This window comes from Tamandua tetradactyla, chromosome 5, assembly GCF_023851605.1.
Source record: "Tamandua tetradactyla isolate mTamTet1 chromosome 5, mTamTet1.pri, whole genome shotgun sequence".
Taxonomy (NCBI): Eukaryota; Metazoa; Chordata; class Mammalia; order Pilosa; family Myrmecophagidae; genus Tamandua; species Tamandua tetradactyla.
Genome location: NC_135331.1, coordinates 146,249,885 through 146,264,668, shown reverse-complemented (window position 1 = coordinate 146,264,668; position 14,784 = coordinate 146,249,885). Strand labels below are relative to the sequence as shown.

The following is a 14,784-nucleotide window of genomic DNA, read 5'->3' as shown; positions in this document are numbered from 1 at the left end:
TAAGGGGATGACAGAATACTCACCCTGCCTTCCTCACATAAGATAATGTATGTGAATATTGTTTTGAAAATTATAGGGTTCTAGGACATCCAAAAAGTATTAATACTGAACTTGTCTAAGGAAAATGCCTCCATGTCCTATGACCAGATAGAGGGTAGAATTCTAGAATGAAAATCTCCTTTATTTATCAGTGCTCTGGCCCAGTAAATATTCAGTCACATAAGATGTTAGCTTTTAGACTGATTGGAAATATGGTACTATCTATACTTCACTGCATTCTACTCTACTCTACCATACCATACCACCATACCATACCATCCTGTATCCTAAGAATAGAAGGCAACTGGGAAGTTCTACAAGGCAATGCATATGGGCCTTTGCAAGGAGGAAAAGTCTATTCCACTCATATTCAGACTCTTAGCAAATCACAATAAGAAATAAAATATGACTTGTTATCAAGTAGTTTGTTAATTATTGCATTAATCAAAATACATTTTCATCTTAGAGGTGCAAGGATCAGGAGACATCAGAATCCCATTTACTTTATACTTTACTTAGCAAAATGGAGCTTTGAATTTCAGGAAAAAAGGATATATTGCTGTTTTGGTTTCTTTGGCTGCTCAGGCAAATACAATGAAGTGGTTCGGGCTAAACAGTGGGAATTTATTGTTCCCAGTTTGAGACTGGGAAAAAGTACAAATCCAGGCATCAGCAAGGTGATGTTTTCTTCCCCAAAACTGGCATTCTGGGGCTGACTACTGGTGATCTTTGGTCCTCAGATTGTCAGAGGGCAAGGCACATGGCAGCATCTCCTGGCCTCTTCCTTCTTTTTCAGGTTCCATTGAATTTCAGCTTTGCTTCTTGTGCTTTCTCTGTGTATGTGTGTGTTTGAATTTCACTCCACTTTTAAAGGACTCCAGTAATAGTATTAAGTCCCATCCTGACTGAGGTGGGAAGATCCTACGTACAGTGGGTTCATACTCAGAGGAATGGATTTTTCTGGGATACATACAGTTCAAACCACCACAGTTGCATTTTTAAAAATAGACTGTTCTTGCCCACATTATGCCTGGCAATATTTCTCCAAGTATGCTAAATTGATTAAGAATTTATTTTTAAAACTCTACCCAAACCTTTTCTACTTGGTTAAATTAAATGGTTTATACATTGATCATTGTCAAATGTCTTTGGATTATATTTAAACACCTGATTAATAATCCATTAGGTCATCTTGTATAGGGCTGTTCAAAAAATAGCAAAGGCTTTATCCAACAAATATGGGCTCAGGAGTCATTAACCTTGCAGAGCTTGTATTCAGTTGCTTCCTTGACCTGTCCCTATGTGATGTGTCCTGGTCATTGTTACTGATTATATGGCACTGTCTAAAGAGCAACAAGGAAATCATGCATGGTAAGGACCTAGGCCCCTAAGTCTGTCTCCCTCTCTGAGAGTAGACATACAGGAGGTAAGAGCTTAGACTTCACTTTTCTCAAATGTGTGATTTGAGGACTAAGAAGCCATAGTAGCTGGAGGCCAGGCAGTGAGGGGAAAACCCAAAATCTCTCCCCTGCTGCTTCACTGAGAAACCACTATTCATAAACATTAAAATGGCCCCCAGTGGAGCTGCATTCTTCAAGGTGGGAGTCAAGTTTCTCCTACCTTGGAATTATTTCTGAGCCTGTTAAAAATAAAGATTCTGGGGCCACAGAACCTGATGATTCGGAATCTCTGTAAGTGGCATGTTGGAATGGGCAATTTAAAACAAGCTCCCAGGTCTGATGTCACTGAAGTTTGACTTTTACCAAGTAACGGGCAAAGCTGACTGGAACCTGATAGGTTCAGCCCTGGTTCAAATGGTGGATAAGTGCTGCCTGGGATTGCAGGGGCCAGGCAGAGCACCTGAAGTGCGGGGTCCACCTCCTCTCCTGTGCTTATTACTTTGGCTGATCATCCAGAACTCATCCAATGTGTCAGGAGCCACTAAATCTTAGAAACAAGTTGATGGGGACAACAATTGGTATTTTTTATCATTTCCTGCTTCTAACTCAAAATCTTGGGAGAAAAATCTGTTTTAATTTTAGCAGAAAGAACTCCAGTTTAAAGCAAGGAAAATTAGAGCAAGGAAAAAAAGTAGTAAAGACTTGTGCTTTTTTTTTTCCTTAAGTCCCAAGGACAATAACTCACAATTTTATCAAAGTTTGGGTACCTAAATGCAAAGAGCTGGATAAATGACTGCTTATCAATTTTTTATTCCTAAAACTTATGAGTCTACATTAATGATCTAGAAAAGTATTTATGTGTTTCTTAGTTACTGTTACTGGGGGGAAGAGACATAGAAATAATAAACATTCATGCCTGATTAAAAAAAATAGCCTGCCAAACCACAAAGACTTTTTCAATTATAAAAATACTTCAGGTAATTCTTATTTTGCATGAAACCATTCATCCATTTTTACATTCTAAAACTTCCTGTTATTTGCTTGAGTATTTCAAGATCCATAACAACAGGAGGAGCTTATGAAATGCCATTATTTCACCTTCCCAGATGGAAAAATAGAGGCATTGAGGGGCTGAAAGCTAGTTCAGAAACATAGCCAACAGGTTAAGAAGAGAAACCCAAGGCCAATTGGCTGTGCCAAGCAGTCCTCTCCACTTCAGTCAACACCAGTCCAGGGGCCAGTTGGACATCCATTTTGCTGACTCAAATTGTGGGGAGAAGTCAAATGAAACCATTTCCTCTCCTCCAACTTAAAACTCACTATAAATATTTTTATACTTGGAGAAACCATTTAAAAAATAGAATTATGCACATCCCTATACCCCCAACCCCCACTAGATCCAGTATTAACATTCTTCCATTTTTGTGTGAGCTCTCTCTCCATGGAAACATGTTTCTGTTGTTGTAGCGCAACCATTTAAAAATACATTGCAGGCACCACAACTCTAACCCTTAAATGTAACTCTTCAGAGTAAGGACTCTCTCTGAATATGAGTGCAAAGAAATGGGGTCCAGCAACTGCAATCAGAACATGTGGATTTCAAATCCTTTTGCACTTCCTAGTGTGATCTCTCTGATGCTTAATTTTTGCTTCTGTGATTGAGGATGTTTGTACTAGATCTGTGGGTCTCAACCCTGGCTGTACATTAGAAACACCTGGGAGGTTTAAATTAATTAGTCTAGAGTACGGTCTGGGCTTGGCCAGCTTAAGGAGCTCCCCAGGTGATTCTAATATACAGCCAGAATATTGATTCATTGGACCAAGTAATCTCTGGAGAGTCTTTTAGTTCTGCCATTCTGTGGTTCTGTAAGCTTTGCTTACAATCAAGCTCCCTGCTCTCCCCACCTCCCCAGGCCTAAGTGAGTCTGACATCCTCTTGTGTTTGTCCCGACAGTTCCCATGCACCAGTGCAATGCTTCCTTCAAGAACCATGATGTTGGATGGAAGTTACAGTGAGTCTGAGGCCAACAGCCTGGCCGGGTACCCGAGAAGCCATATTCTGACAGAAGAAGAAAGGCAAGATAAAATAGTGGTCCACCTGGCCCTGAGCAACGACTCCAGCACTTCTAGGAAGAAGGGACTTTTGAAGGGCCAGATGGGCCTTCGTATCTTCCAGAACACCCATGCCATTGACAAATACTCCAGGTTGATATTCCCTGCCTGCTACATATTTTTCAATTTAATTTACTGGTCAGTGTTTTCCTAGGGATTCTGAGGCTGTGCCTGGGAAAAGGCATGGCCAACTATGAGGCTTGGCTGGCCATCAGCACATGGATCTGCTGACCACACTCCCCTCACCGGACAGAGTGGCATCTCCTGGATCTCTACGAGCAGGACCATCTCTGTGGTAGTAGCCCAGGAGCCTTCCAGCTGCCCTTCCCCTGGACTTGCTCATTTGTGCTCTGTTACATGTTGTACTTTATGGTTCTCTGGGCCCATCTTCTGTTCTTGTTTGTGAACTGGTTCACAAGAGTGTCCTTCCTATGAAAAATGACTCAGACATTCTGAGACCTTTAGGAAGCTTAGGATTCAGTTGTGGAGGAAAGGGGTTTAGAAGGGGCAAGCTTAGGGGCATTCTGAGTAGAAGACAGGAAATTAGGTTTCAAAATAGAAATGAAGAAATCTGTGAACTAACATAACTGGACAAGTGCCTAGTTAGGAAGGAGAAATGGTCAGATACTAGACAGGAAATGAGTTGTGTGAGTGTGGCAGCCACATGATTGTGCAATATTATGGGACATCATCCATCCATCCATTCATTCATTCACCATTCATTAAATATTTAATACCCATCCTGTGCCAAGTACTGTGGAAATGAACAAATATAAGCCTCTTTTCTCAGAGAACTTTTCTAAGGCTATATTCATTCTACACATGACGTAAAGTACTTCTGCCCTTCTTCCTCCCTTATCTCCTTCTTAACTAAGATTTCTTCTGTTTGCTGGTGCTTTGATTCCAGTCTCCTTGAGGCCCTCTCAGAACCATCTTAGTGCTTGTCTCCTGGAATCCAATGCAAGACAAGCCCAGGGCTGGTGGAGGGCAGGGATGTGAAAATTAATGTAGCAGCACATGATCTTAGGTAAGAAGGGGGCATGTGTCTGCTGTGGAAATTTTTTTCATATGCTAGTCTACTGCACTTTCTGGGCTCTTCTCCTTCTCCAGCACATCAGAGTCCTTAATAATCCTTGTAACCGAGCACTGTCCCCACCCCCAGGAGCCCTCCTATGCCAATCGAAAGTGCCCCACACTCTAGAATGATCTCTCCCTTCTGCCTTAAGCTAATCACCCTTGATCCTAATGCAGCTAAGCTCAGAGTTAAGAAAGCGATCTGGTTTATGGAACACACACTGAACTGTGAATGACCATTTCCCTTAACCCCGGCTATAGGTGTTTTTTTGTTAACTTATGTGAATCTCTAATTAGTGAAACTTCAAGTGTGTATAAAAAAATGTTTTGAGAAGGGGCCCTTTGTTTAAATCTCAGCGCTTGGAATCAGAAGATTATCCTTGGTGAGTGAGGTTGGGGGATGCCTACTGCAGATTCCTTACTTACTGAAGGCTGTTATTTTGTTCTTTTTCTCCCTTTCCCCTACAACCTTCCTGCCCAGGATCTGGTGCAAACTTTGGTCAACAGTAGGCAAGTAGTACAGCAAAAGAGAGGGCAGAACCCTGCTTTATATCTGATAGGCTCTGGTCTTTGGATTCTGTCCAGAGCTTGATTCACAGGGGCAGGGTTCCTTGGGATCTGAGGACTGGGGCACACATGGATACCAGAGCCTCCAAAGGTTTCAGGTTCAGAAGCCCATTCACTCTCTTACATGACTCACCCCACAGTAGCTCTGTGTACCCCAGGTTGTCTGTCCTTTCTCCTGGGTCAGCCCCCCCCACTATTCACTCTGTTTTCATATACACTCCTTGTGCTTCACTGATTGATCCTGGTCCTTACTTCATTAGCCCAAGCTGAGGACCAAACTCGTCATCTCTGGCCATCAGACCTGTTTTGAATTGTGGCTCCCAGGCTACCAGTCCAGAGGTCAGCTGATAAAGCTGGGATTCATGGAGCTGGATTTTTAGCTAGGCTGACTTTAGGCAATTTTATGACATTAATTATCTTGGGTGACACTTGTCACTTCCTTATTGTGAATGTTAATTGCTGTGCAGCTATTATATATACTTATGCAATGCATCCCTGTGAGGTAAACTTTTCAAAAGCACCCTGTAAGGTAAACGGTGCCAGGTATAGGGAGGTTCAAATTAGGAAAAAGAAATGGCCTTACCTCTTAGAGAGGAGAGAAAGGTTCCCATTGGGAAGACTGGGTTCTACAGAGAAAACAACCCTTTGAAGGTTGGGGATTTGGACAAAAAGAAACAGAGCAAAGTACATACTATATCTGCACTGTTCAATATATTGTCATATTGGACTAGTTAATATTAGCTAATTTAGTTCAATTTAAATAAAATGAAACAGTAGCCCAGTCACACTAGCCTCATGCCAAGTGGCCATATATGGTAAGTGTTAGACAATGCAAATGTTGAACAAACATTTCAAAAGTTGCAGAAAGTTCTCTTGGACAGTACTGCTCTATATGAAGGGCTTAGCTTGAGCAAAGGTAAGGAGAAAGGCAGAAAATCTTGGACTCCAGAGTGTAGGGTTTGTGGGGCAAGTTATCTATTTTGGCTGGAACCTGGGCTGTAGGAAGAGGAAGTGAGAAACTCACTTTTCTGTAACATGAGGGCTCATGGTCAGTGCACGTGGGATTATCTGGCAGGTCCCCACCATGACAGTGCTAATGAGGACAGCTTCCCCTTCAAAGTGTTGCCTGGCTCAAGACCACTGGATTTTCCAGCCTTATAGTCATATAAAGAATGAAAACATATAAAAAGGAGAACTGGATGGAATAGGGCATCTGGACATGTTTAGGAACATTTAATCTCTGGAGACTCTTCTAGGCCACAATGCTACTCAAAGAAGATAATTATATTGTCATTAAATATATCATATTACTTCGGTTGTAATTCTGATTTTACTCCAACACTGTTCTTGCTTCTAACTACTTTATCTTCATAAATTGTAGTTGATATAACGTGGTTGGCTGTTTCCATAACTTAAAAAAAATAACGTATGGGCCACAGTGGCTCAGCAGGCAGAGTTCTCACCTGCCATGCTGGAGACCCGGGTTGGTTTCCCGGTACCTGCCCATGCAAAAAGTGTATTTTGTTAGGGTATACTTTTAACTGGAGTTAATCCTATAGCAAACATATTTAGAATCATAAATAGTGTTTTATTACATGGGAACCGTGATACAATGACACGACACCGCTATAGTTAGAACTGCCTTATTGCAGTATAATGTTCTGACTCTACTTGAGAAAAATAGAAAATTGAAAGAGATAAAGAGGAGACAATAGAGTGAGTGGAAATAAGAACTAAGAAAATGTTGAGAACATGGAATGATTCACCCAGAGACAGGAAAACAGAGGAGCAAGCAAAATTATTATCAGAGATGCTTGAGTAATAATGTAGTTCACTGAATCCAAGATATTTTTATATACGTAAGATGCTCTTTATTTTATGTACCATTAAGAAAGAAAAAAATGCTGCTAATTAAATTATGGCATACTAATGATTGTAAGATAAATCCTTATTTCACCAATATTAAATTGTGGAGAAATGCTCATGTTAGAATAAAATAAATAGATATTATACAAAAACTAGTGATGGGATGTACTTCATTGAAACCAAGGAACCAATGTTTGTTAAACACTTTCCTTCAAGGCCTTGTGCTGGTTTGGAGGATGGGTGGCGGCAGCTGTAGAAACAAATGAGAACCCCTCCTTTAGTCTTCAGGAAGCTTACCCTGTAGTGGACATGGTTCAAAGAAGAGCTAGATCACAGAATTTGAGGAGTACATGCTGTCACTGATGGGTTTTGAGCAAGTGGATACATAGAATCTTAAATAATAGAAAAGGAGGGATGGGGATGATAACATAGCAGAAAGCAAGCTAAGGGTATGTTCAGAAGGTAGTGAATAGACACCCTACCAAATTATAAGTAGAGACAAGGATAGGAAAAGTACAGTGGTGTAAGAGTTTTGAGCAGGGAAATAGTAATCGTTTTGGAAATTGATTAATTTGTCAGTAGAATATAAGCTGTAGTGTTTTCAGAACTCGCAGTTATCAATGACAGAAATACAAGGGGATTTATTGGAAGGATACTAGAGTGCTTCATAGAGTGAAAGGAGAATTCACAAAAGGCAGGGAAGCTCTGGAGACTTGAGGGTTTGGAACGGACTCTTGAATTCGTTTCCTAAGGCTGCCATAACAAATTACCACAAACTGGGTAGCTTAAAACAACAGAAATTTATTCTTTCACAGTTTTGGACGTCAGAAATTCAAAATCATGGTGTTGGTAGAGTTCCAGGGAAAAATCCTTCCTGGCCTTTTCCAGCTTCTGGTGACCCCAGTTGTTCCTTGGCTTGTGGAAGCATAATTCCAATCTCTGCTTCCATCTTCATATGGCCATCTTCTCCCAGTATGTCTCTGTTTCTGTGTCCAAATTTCCCTCTTCTTTTAAAGGCATTAGTCATATTGGAGCAAGGCCCACCCTAATCCAGTAAGATCCCATTTTAACTTGAGACATCTGCAAAGGCCCTATTTCCAGACGAGGTCACAGTAACAGGTACCAGCAGTTAGGACTTGGACATATCTTTTTGGGGGACACAGTTCAACTAACAATAGAACTCAATACCTTCAGGGTTACCTCTTTATCCACCATTCATCTATCTTCATTTTCACCTGCTGCAGACAGATTTTTTCCACTCAGTGAGGAAGGTGTCAGCCACACCATTCTATTTCCATGACTTTGGTGTCAAGGGTCCTTTTATGTTCATTACACTTAGAATGAACCTAGGGAAGGAAGGGTCTGATCTGGGCCATGTGTATCGAAGATGACCAGAGCTGTGTGCTGGTTTTAAATTTAGACAGTTAAAACCCTTCAAAAATACTTCATTTGGTTCAATCTTTTTGTAAATATCTGTAGAAGGGACCATGAATTTGAAAACCTGAAAGCTGCTTAGGGAAATAATGAGGCAGGAATAATGATGATAATAATAGAGGAAGTTTATTTTAAGTTCAGTTTTGTGTGAGACCTACAGCCTATGGGCTGACAGGAAGATTGCCTGGGAAGCCAGAGGAAAGAGCTGTTTTGCATGGAGAACTATGAGTTTGGATTTGACAAGCAAGTGGAGATGTCAAAGAAAAAGTTGTAAATGTTGGTCTGGAGCTGGGAAGTAGATAAAATTTGGGAGGACTCTTCTAGATATGTTCAATGAAGCAATAAAAGTAGATGAAACTCCTGGAGGAGAAAACCAGAAAAGAGGACTGTGGGCAAGAGCCTAAGAGAATATATTTAGGTGGGGAAAGAAGGACTGATCAGAGAAATAGGAGAGCCAGAGAACTTGGTGTCCAGGAGAAGGGAGGCAATCTAGTGGAGGAAGGTGAGGCTGAAGACAAATACAGAAACGTTGAGAAGAATAAAGACCATGAACAGAGGGTGGTTATTGGGAAATGGCTGCTCATTTTGAGAGAACGTTTTTAAGAAAATGAAATATACAAATTTAGGGACAATAATTGCCAAGAGAAGCCTTAGAGTAGGCAGGACAGTAAGTGTGATCAAGGTGTATGGACTATCCTTGGTAAAGAAGAGGGACATTTCTCTAAACTACAAGTCATTTAGGTAGATAGAAGGGAAATGTTCAGAGAATTAATGCCTTTTATTGTGAGAAGATGATTATACAATCTTCTTTTACTTTGTTCTCTGTTACAGACATTTGAAAGAGCAAAACTTGATTGCCAAAGCAATAACTTTTAGGGTTTGAAAGAAATATTATAGACGCTTGTTCTCCTGGAGGATTTAAAAATAACACTGTGGACACATGATCTGGATGAAGGGTTGTGGTCTCAACTGGTGTCATGGTTAGGGACAGGTGTCAACTTGGCCAAGTTGTGGTACCTGTTCATCTGATTGGGCAAGCGCTGGCCTGTCTGTTGCAATGAGGACATTTCATAGGATTAGGTCATGATCACATCAGCTACATCCACAGCTGATTCCATTTGTAATCAGCCAAAGGGGAGTGTCTTCTGCAATTAGTGATGCTAAATGCAATCATGGGAAGCCTTTTAAGGAGGACTCAGAGGAGACAGGTTCCATTCCTGCTTTGGCTGGTGAGCCTCTTCTGTGGAGTTCATCCAGGCCATCCATCGGAGTCATCGGCTTCGCAGCCTGCCCTGTGGATTTTGGACTCTGCATTCCTACGGTCACGTGAGACACTTTCATAAATTTTATATTTGCAAGTGTTCCCTGTTGATTCTGTTTCTCAAGAGAACCCTAACTAATACATCTTGGTACCAGGAGTGGGGTCTTAAGGAACAGAATCTTAAAAATCGGTTTTTATGAATGGTTTTCTACTCTGACTGGACTCAGAGACACTAAGGACTCTGATTCCCATAATCAGAAGACATTCCCCTTTGGCTGATTACAAATGGAATCAGCTGTGAATGTAGCTGACGTGATCATGACCTAATCCTATGAAATGTCCTCATTGCAACAGACAGGCCAGCGCTTGCCCAATCAGATGAACAGGTACCACAACTTGGCCAAGTTGACATCTGTCCCTAACCATGACAACTGGTTCCCCAAACTATTGTATTGAAATTTGGGGGAATGGTCCAAGAACATTGTTTCTGACCTGATCATTAGGTTTATGGATCAGAGCTTGGGAATCAACAACCTTGAGGACTTGTGTCATCCCTGCCAGCCCACTCTTTCCCTGCAATACATGGGGTGGGTGCCATCAGGGCTACATAGAAGGTGAGAACATACTTTATGGCAACTGCATGTGTAAAGGGCTATGTGAGCACATTCTCTGCGTCCAGCACCATGCGAAGCCCCATGCATATGGTTCCCCATTCAGTTCTCACATAAATTCCATCCAGGAAGGAAGAGTTTTGTCCAACAACTTACCCACTAAACTGTGTTGCCATCCTCAATTGTATTCAACACATCTAGGTTGGTGGACTTTGCATGAAACAATTTTGTGTCTTATAGTTTTTTCAGGGGAAAAGTGATTATTCTTTACTTAGATGGATAGAGAAGGGTTGGAAAGAGTAGAAAAAAACCTAAACTAGTCTGGGTAGTGCTGAAGCATGTTGGCACTAAGTTGTTGCTATACCTGGGTGGAGACTTGGAGCTAAACCAGGACATCTGGTTAGCTCCTTGTAGCTGGAAGCTGGCGATGTGGGATGTGCAGCTATTCAGGGCAGCCAAGGCAAGAGCTTTATGGGTTTCCCACCACATAGGTGCTTAATTGGTACTCTTTATTTAATGAAGGCACAAGCAGAATTCATTGCCTCCCAACCCCATCTCATTTGAGATGTTTTCCCCTTTTTCACTTCATTGAAAGAGAAAGGATGGCTGAGGCCTGGGGGATTAATACTGGATTCAAAGCAGCTGACTCCCCCACTCCCACCAATCACCACAATTAGGACATGTGGAAGACTGTGTCCTACATGTGTCTGTGGGCATATGTGCAGAACTGTTCAGGCAACAGCTAAATCCCTGGCCTGGAGGGCTCTGCGTTGCAGCCTGTTCAACCCCCAGGGCCATCCGGAGAGTGTCTGCAGCTGAAATGTAAAAACATTTCCCATTAGCAGAGTGGCATGGAACACTCAATTCTGAACCTCAGACCTGCAGATGTCTTTAGGAAATGACATTTGTGCCAACCATTGAAAACACTAGGTTTGGGATTTATTTGAAAAGACAAGCTGAAAAATGAACGTTGGTAGACTGCTGCTTAATCAAATCGGTCAGATTCATGATGGTGAATGCTCTTCTCCACCCTGTCCACTTAGCCCAAAGCAACCCAAATTTTAATATGCATATGCATAACCTGGGGATCTTGTTAAAACACAGATTTTTGTTCAGCAGGTTTGGGAGGGGACCCACGATTACACAATTGTAACAAATACCGTGGAGAAGCTGATGCTGCTGGCCTGCAAACCATCCTTTAAGAGGCAAAGCTCTAGAGACTTCTGCTCATCATTTAAAGTTGAGCTCAAGTGTCATCTCCATTCTGTAGCTTTTCCTGAAATCTTCTCCCTTCCCAAAGCAGAATTTGTCATTACCTCACCTGTGTTCCCAAACCACCTTATCCATTTGTGCATTGAGGCTCTTTCTTTATGGTGTGATTATTCTTCTAAAGCAGTGGGTTCTGTAGGCCAAGAGGACAAGACCTCTTCCCCCATGATGTGACCAACCCCTGACAAATATTTCAAAAAGCTTCTCCCACCTCAGCCCATGCCTTTTTATCCTCCAGCAGCTGCATTCTTGCGATAAGCCCCCATTACTCAACCTCCACCCTCTGGCTGCTACATTCTTGCGATAAACCCGCCTTACTCAATACCTGCCCTCCAACAGTTACAGCCCTACATAACTAAGACAGCATTTAAATTTTAAACCTCACCAATGGAAAGCTGCCAACTCCCAACTTAGCCCCCTGCTTCTAAAAACCTACCAATGAAAGCCTGCCTAAACCCTACCCCCAATTCCCTACCCCCAAGCCATAAAACCCTATTCCTTGCCACTTCAGGGTGGTCACTCCTCTCTTGAGTACTGTCTGGACAGTTCCGTTTCTTCCTGAAATAAAACTTTGCCTGAACTTCTTCGCCTTGTTTTTGGTGAGTTTGCCTTTCAGGTTCCAACTCTGGCTGCACATCAGTGACCTGGGAGGCTTTTGTAAAAATACCAATGTCTGAGCCTCACTCCGAGTATCTGCTTTTTGGCCCCAACCCTTTTAAAAAAATTATTTGTATTATACTACTCTATTTAAAGCAGTCAGGGTCGGGGATTGAGCTTGGGATTATGAGGAGGATTAGAGTTAGAGTTAAGTTTAGGTTTAGGGCTAAAGTTGGTAAGGTCCCAAAGACTAAAATAAATTTCTTTGAGAGAGCATTGTCTTACATGGTTTGCATATTTGCAAACTGTGGTCCCTGGAACCCAAGAGGTTCTCTGTAAGCACTTCAGGGTCCATTCTGGGGATGAGGGTTAGGAGAACAGGAATGAGCAGAGTATATGGAACATGAAGTGGGGAGCAGTGAGGAGAGAGAAGACCATACTTCCTCTTTTCCCAACAATTTTATCAAACTGTCCTTGGGTAAACAAATCAGCCCAACAAAGAAATATTGGCCCTGCTATGAGCAGCTGTTTTTACAGGCACTCAGTCCTTTAATTTTTCTAGGAGTCTGGGGACGTAGAACTGTATGGAGGAGATAAGAGGCAAAGATGGCAAGTTACAGGGTCAGGCTTGGAAATGGTGTCTCTGGGCAACAACATTTCGTGGTTTTCTAAAAGAAAGCTGTGGTCTAACACAGAGACAGGGCTCAAGGGAAGTTTCGGTTTCCTATCAACACTTCTCAGATCAATCCAGAAGGCACCTGGCTTCCTCGTGGAGTCGGGCAGGGCATGAGAGAGACAGTGCACCAGCCTCCTGCAGAACTTTGGCTTTCTGCTCTGCCATTGCATGGACTTGCTCAAGATGCTTTGAGGAAGTTTCTGGTTCCAGGTCCCATCCTCTGGCTGCCAACCCTCTCTGGCCTCTAGCTTTCACCCACCTTCTTCCTTTACCTCCATCTTTCCTTTTTAGAGAGGGCACCACTGCTCTACCTCCAATAGAAAGCCGGCAAAAGCTGGCCCCATAGCTCCCCCTCTTCCCAGAGCTCCAGTTTGCCAGTTACAAAATCCTATGCCAGTGGGATATGTCGAGTGGAGCATGGCCACAGCCCATTTTCATTCCACCTGCAAGCAGAAACAGTACATGTGGGTGAAAGCTGCTGCAGAGGGGATTAATTAGCATCACAAATGTAATAAACCCTGGAATGTAAGTTCCATGAGAGCAGGGATTTTTGTTTCTACTTAGGTGCTGTATTTCAGAGTCTAAAATAGTGCCTGGTCTATGGTAAAAGCTCAGTAAATATCTATGGGAGAAATTAATGAACAACCACTATTTGTAAGTGCTCGCTCTGTACAGGACACTGTGCTAGGTGCTCTGCTTACTTCTTGTCATTTGCTGTTAACTTTTGAGATAGCTGATTCATTTTCAGTATGGAGGCAGGGGGGTGCCTGGAGGTTAAGAGAATGTACGTTGCAAGCTGTGTGGTCTTTTTTTAAAAAAAAAAATTTAATGCAATTTTATTGATACATTATATATTCACATACCATGTAATCACCCAAAGTGTACAATCAATGGTTCACAGTATCATCATATAGCTATGCATTTATCATCACAATTGACTTTTTTTTCTTTCTTGTGAAAAATAACATATATACAAAAAAGCGATAAACTTCAAAGCACACTGCAACAATCAGTTGTAGAACAGATTTCAGAGTTTGGTATGGGTTACAATACCACAGTTCTAGGTTTTTACTTCTAGTTGCTCCAAGACATTGGAGACTAGAAGAAATATCAATATAATGATTCAGAAATCATACTTATTTCTAAACTCTACCTTCTCTGAAATAACTCCACCATCTCCTTTGATTTTTCTCACACTTTCAAGGGTGTTGATTTTGAATAATGTGCTTAACCTCTCTGAGCTTTAGTTTCTCCATCTGAGAAAAGAGACTGTAAATTTGGCTTCTTAGGACACAGGGAAGGGGTAAGTGAGTTAACATGTCTGAAGTGCTCAGCCAGGTGCCTGGCACAGAGAAAATGCAAAGTAGAAGGAGAGGGGAGGAGGAGAGGAAGAAGGAGTGGAAAGAGGAAGAGAGGGAGGAGGTGAAGGTGGCAGAGCAAGAGGGAGCGGAGGGGAGGAGTGAAAGAGTAGGAGGAGGAGAGAGGAAGAAGGAGGAGGAAGAGGGAGCAATAGGAAGGAAGGATGATCTATCAGAAGACAAAAGATTGAGTCATGACCTCACTCCAAGTACGTTCTTGTGGCTGTCTCAAGTGTAGAGCAGACAAGTCAGAGGTAAATGGGCCTTTCTAGAGCATTGGGTTGGTGTCAGCTTCTGTGACTACTGAGCTCGATGAGATGTAGGATACTTCCGTGCCTGGAAATAGGATCTTGTGGTAGTTAGATTCAGTTGTCAACTTGGCCAGGTGAAGGCAACTAATCCTGCTGCTGTGGAATGAGCCAATGGTGCGTGACCCTCATCTGTTGCTGATTACATCTGCAGTTGGCTAGGAGGCGTGCCTGCTGCAATGAATGACGTTTAACTTAACTGGCTGGTGCTT

General features: G+C 42.1%; 1 protein-coding gene across 2 annotated transcripts in view; it reads left to right on the top strand.

Annotated features, from left to right (window-relative positions):
• LOC143684954 (gamma-aminobutyric acid receptor subunit rho-2) overlaps nucleotides 1-7,144 on the top strand; it is a 41,228-nt gene extending 34,084 nt beyond the window's left edge. For both annotated transcript variants that reach the window (XM_077162400.1, XM_077162401.1), the window contains exon 9: nucleotides 3,394-7,144. In XM_077162400.1, coding sequence (XP_077018515.1) covers nucleotides 3,394-3,705 — 312 coding nt within the window. In that variant the 3' untranslated portion in view covers nucleotides 3,706-7,144. The remainder of the gene's footprint in view (nucleotides 1-3,393) is intronic.
• The last annotated feature ends 7,640 nt before the right edge of the window (nucleotides 7,145-14,784 follow it).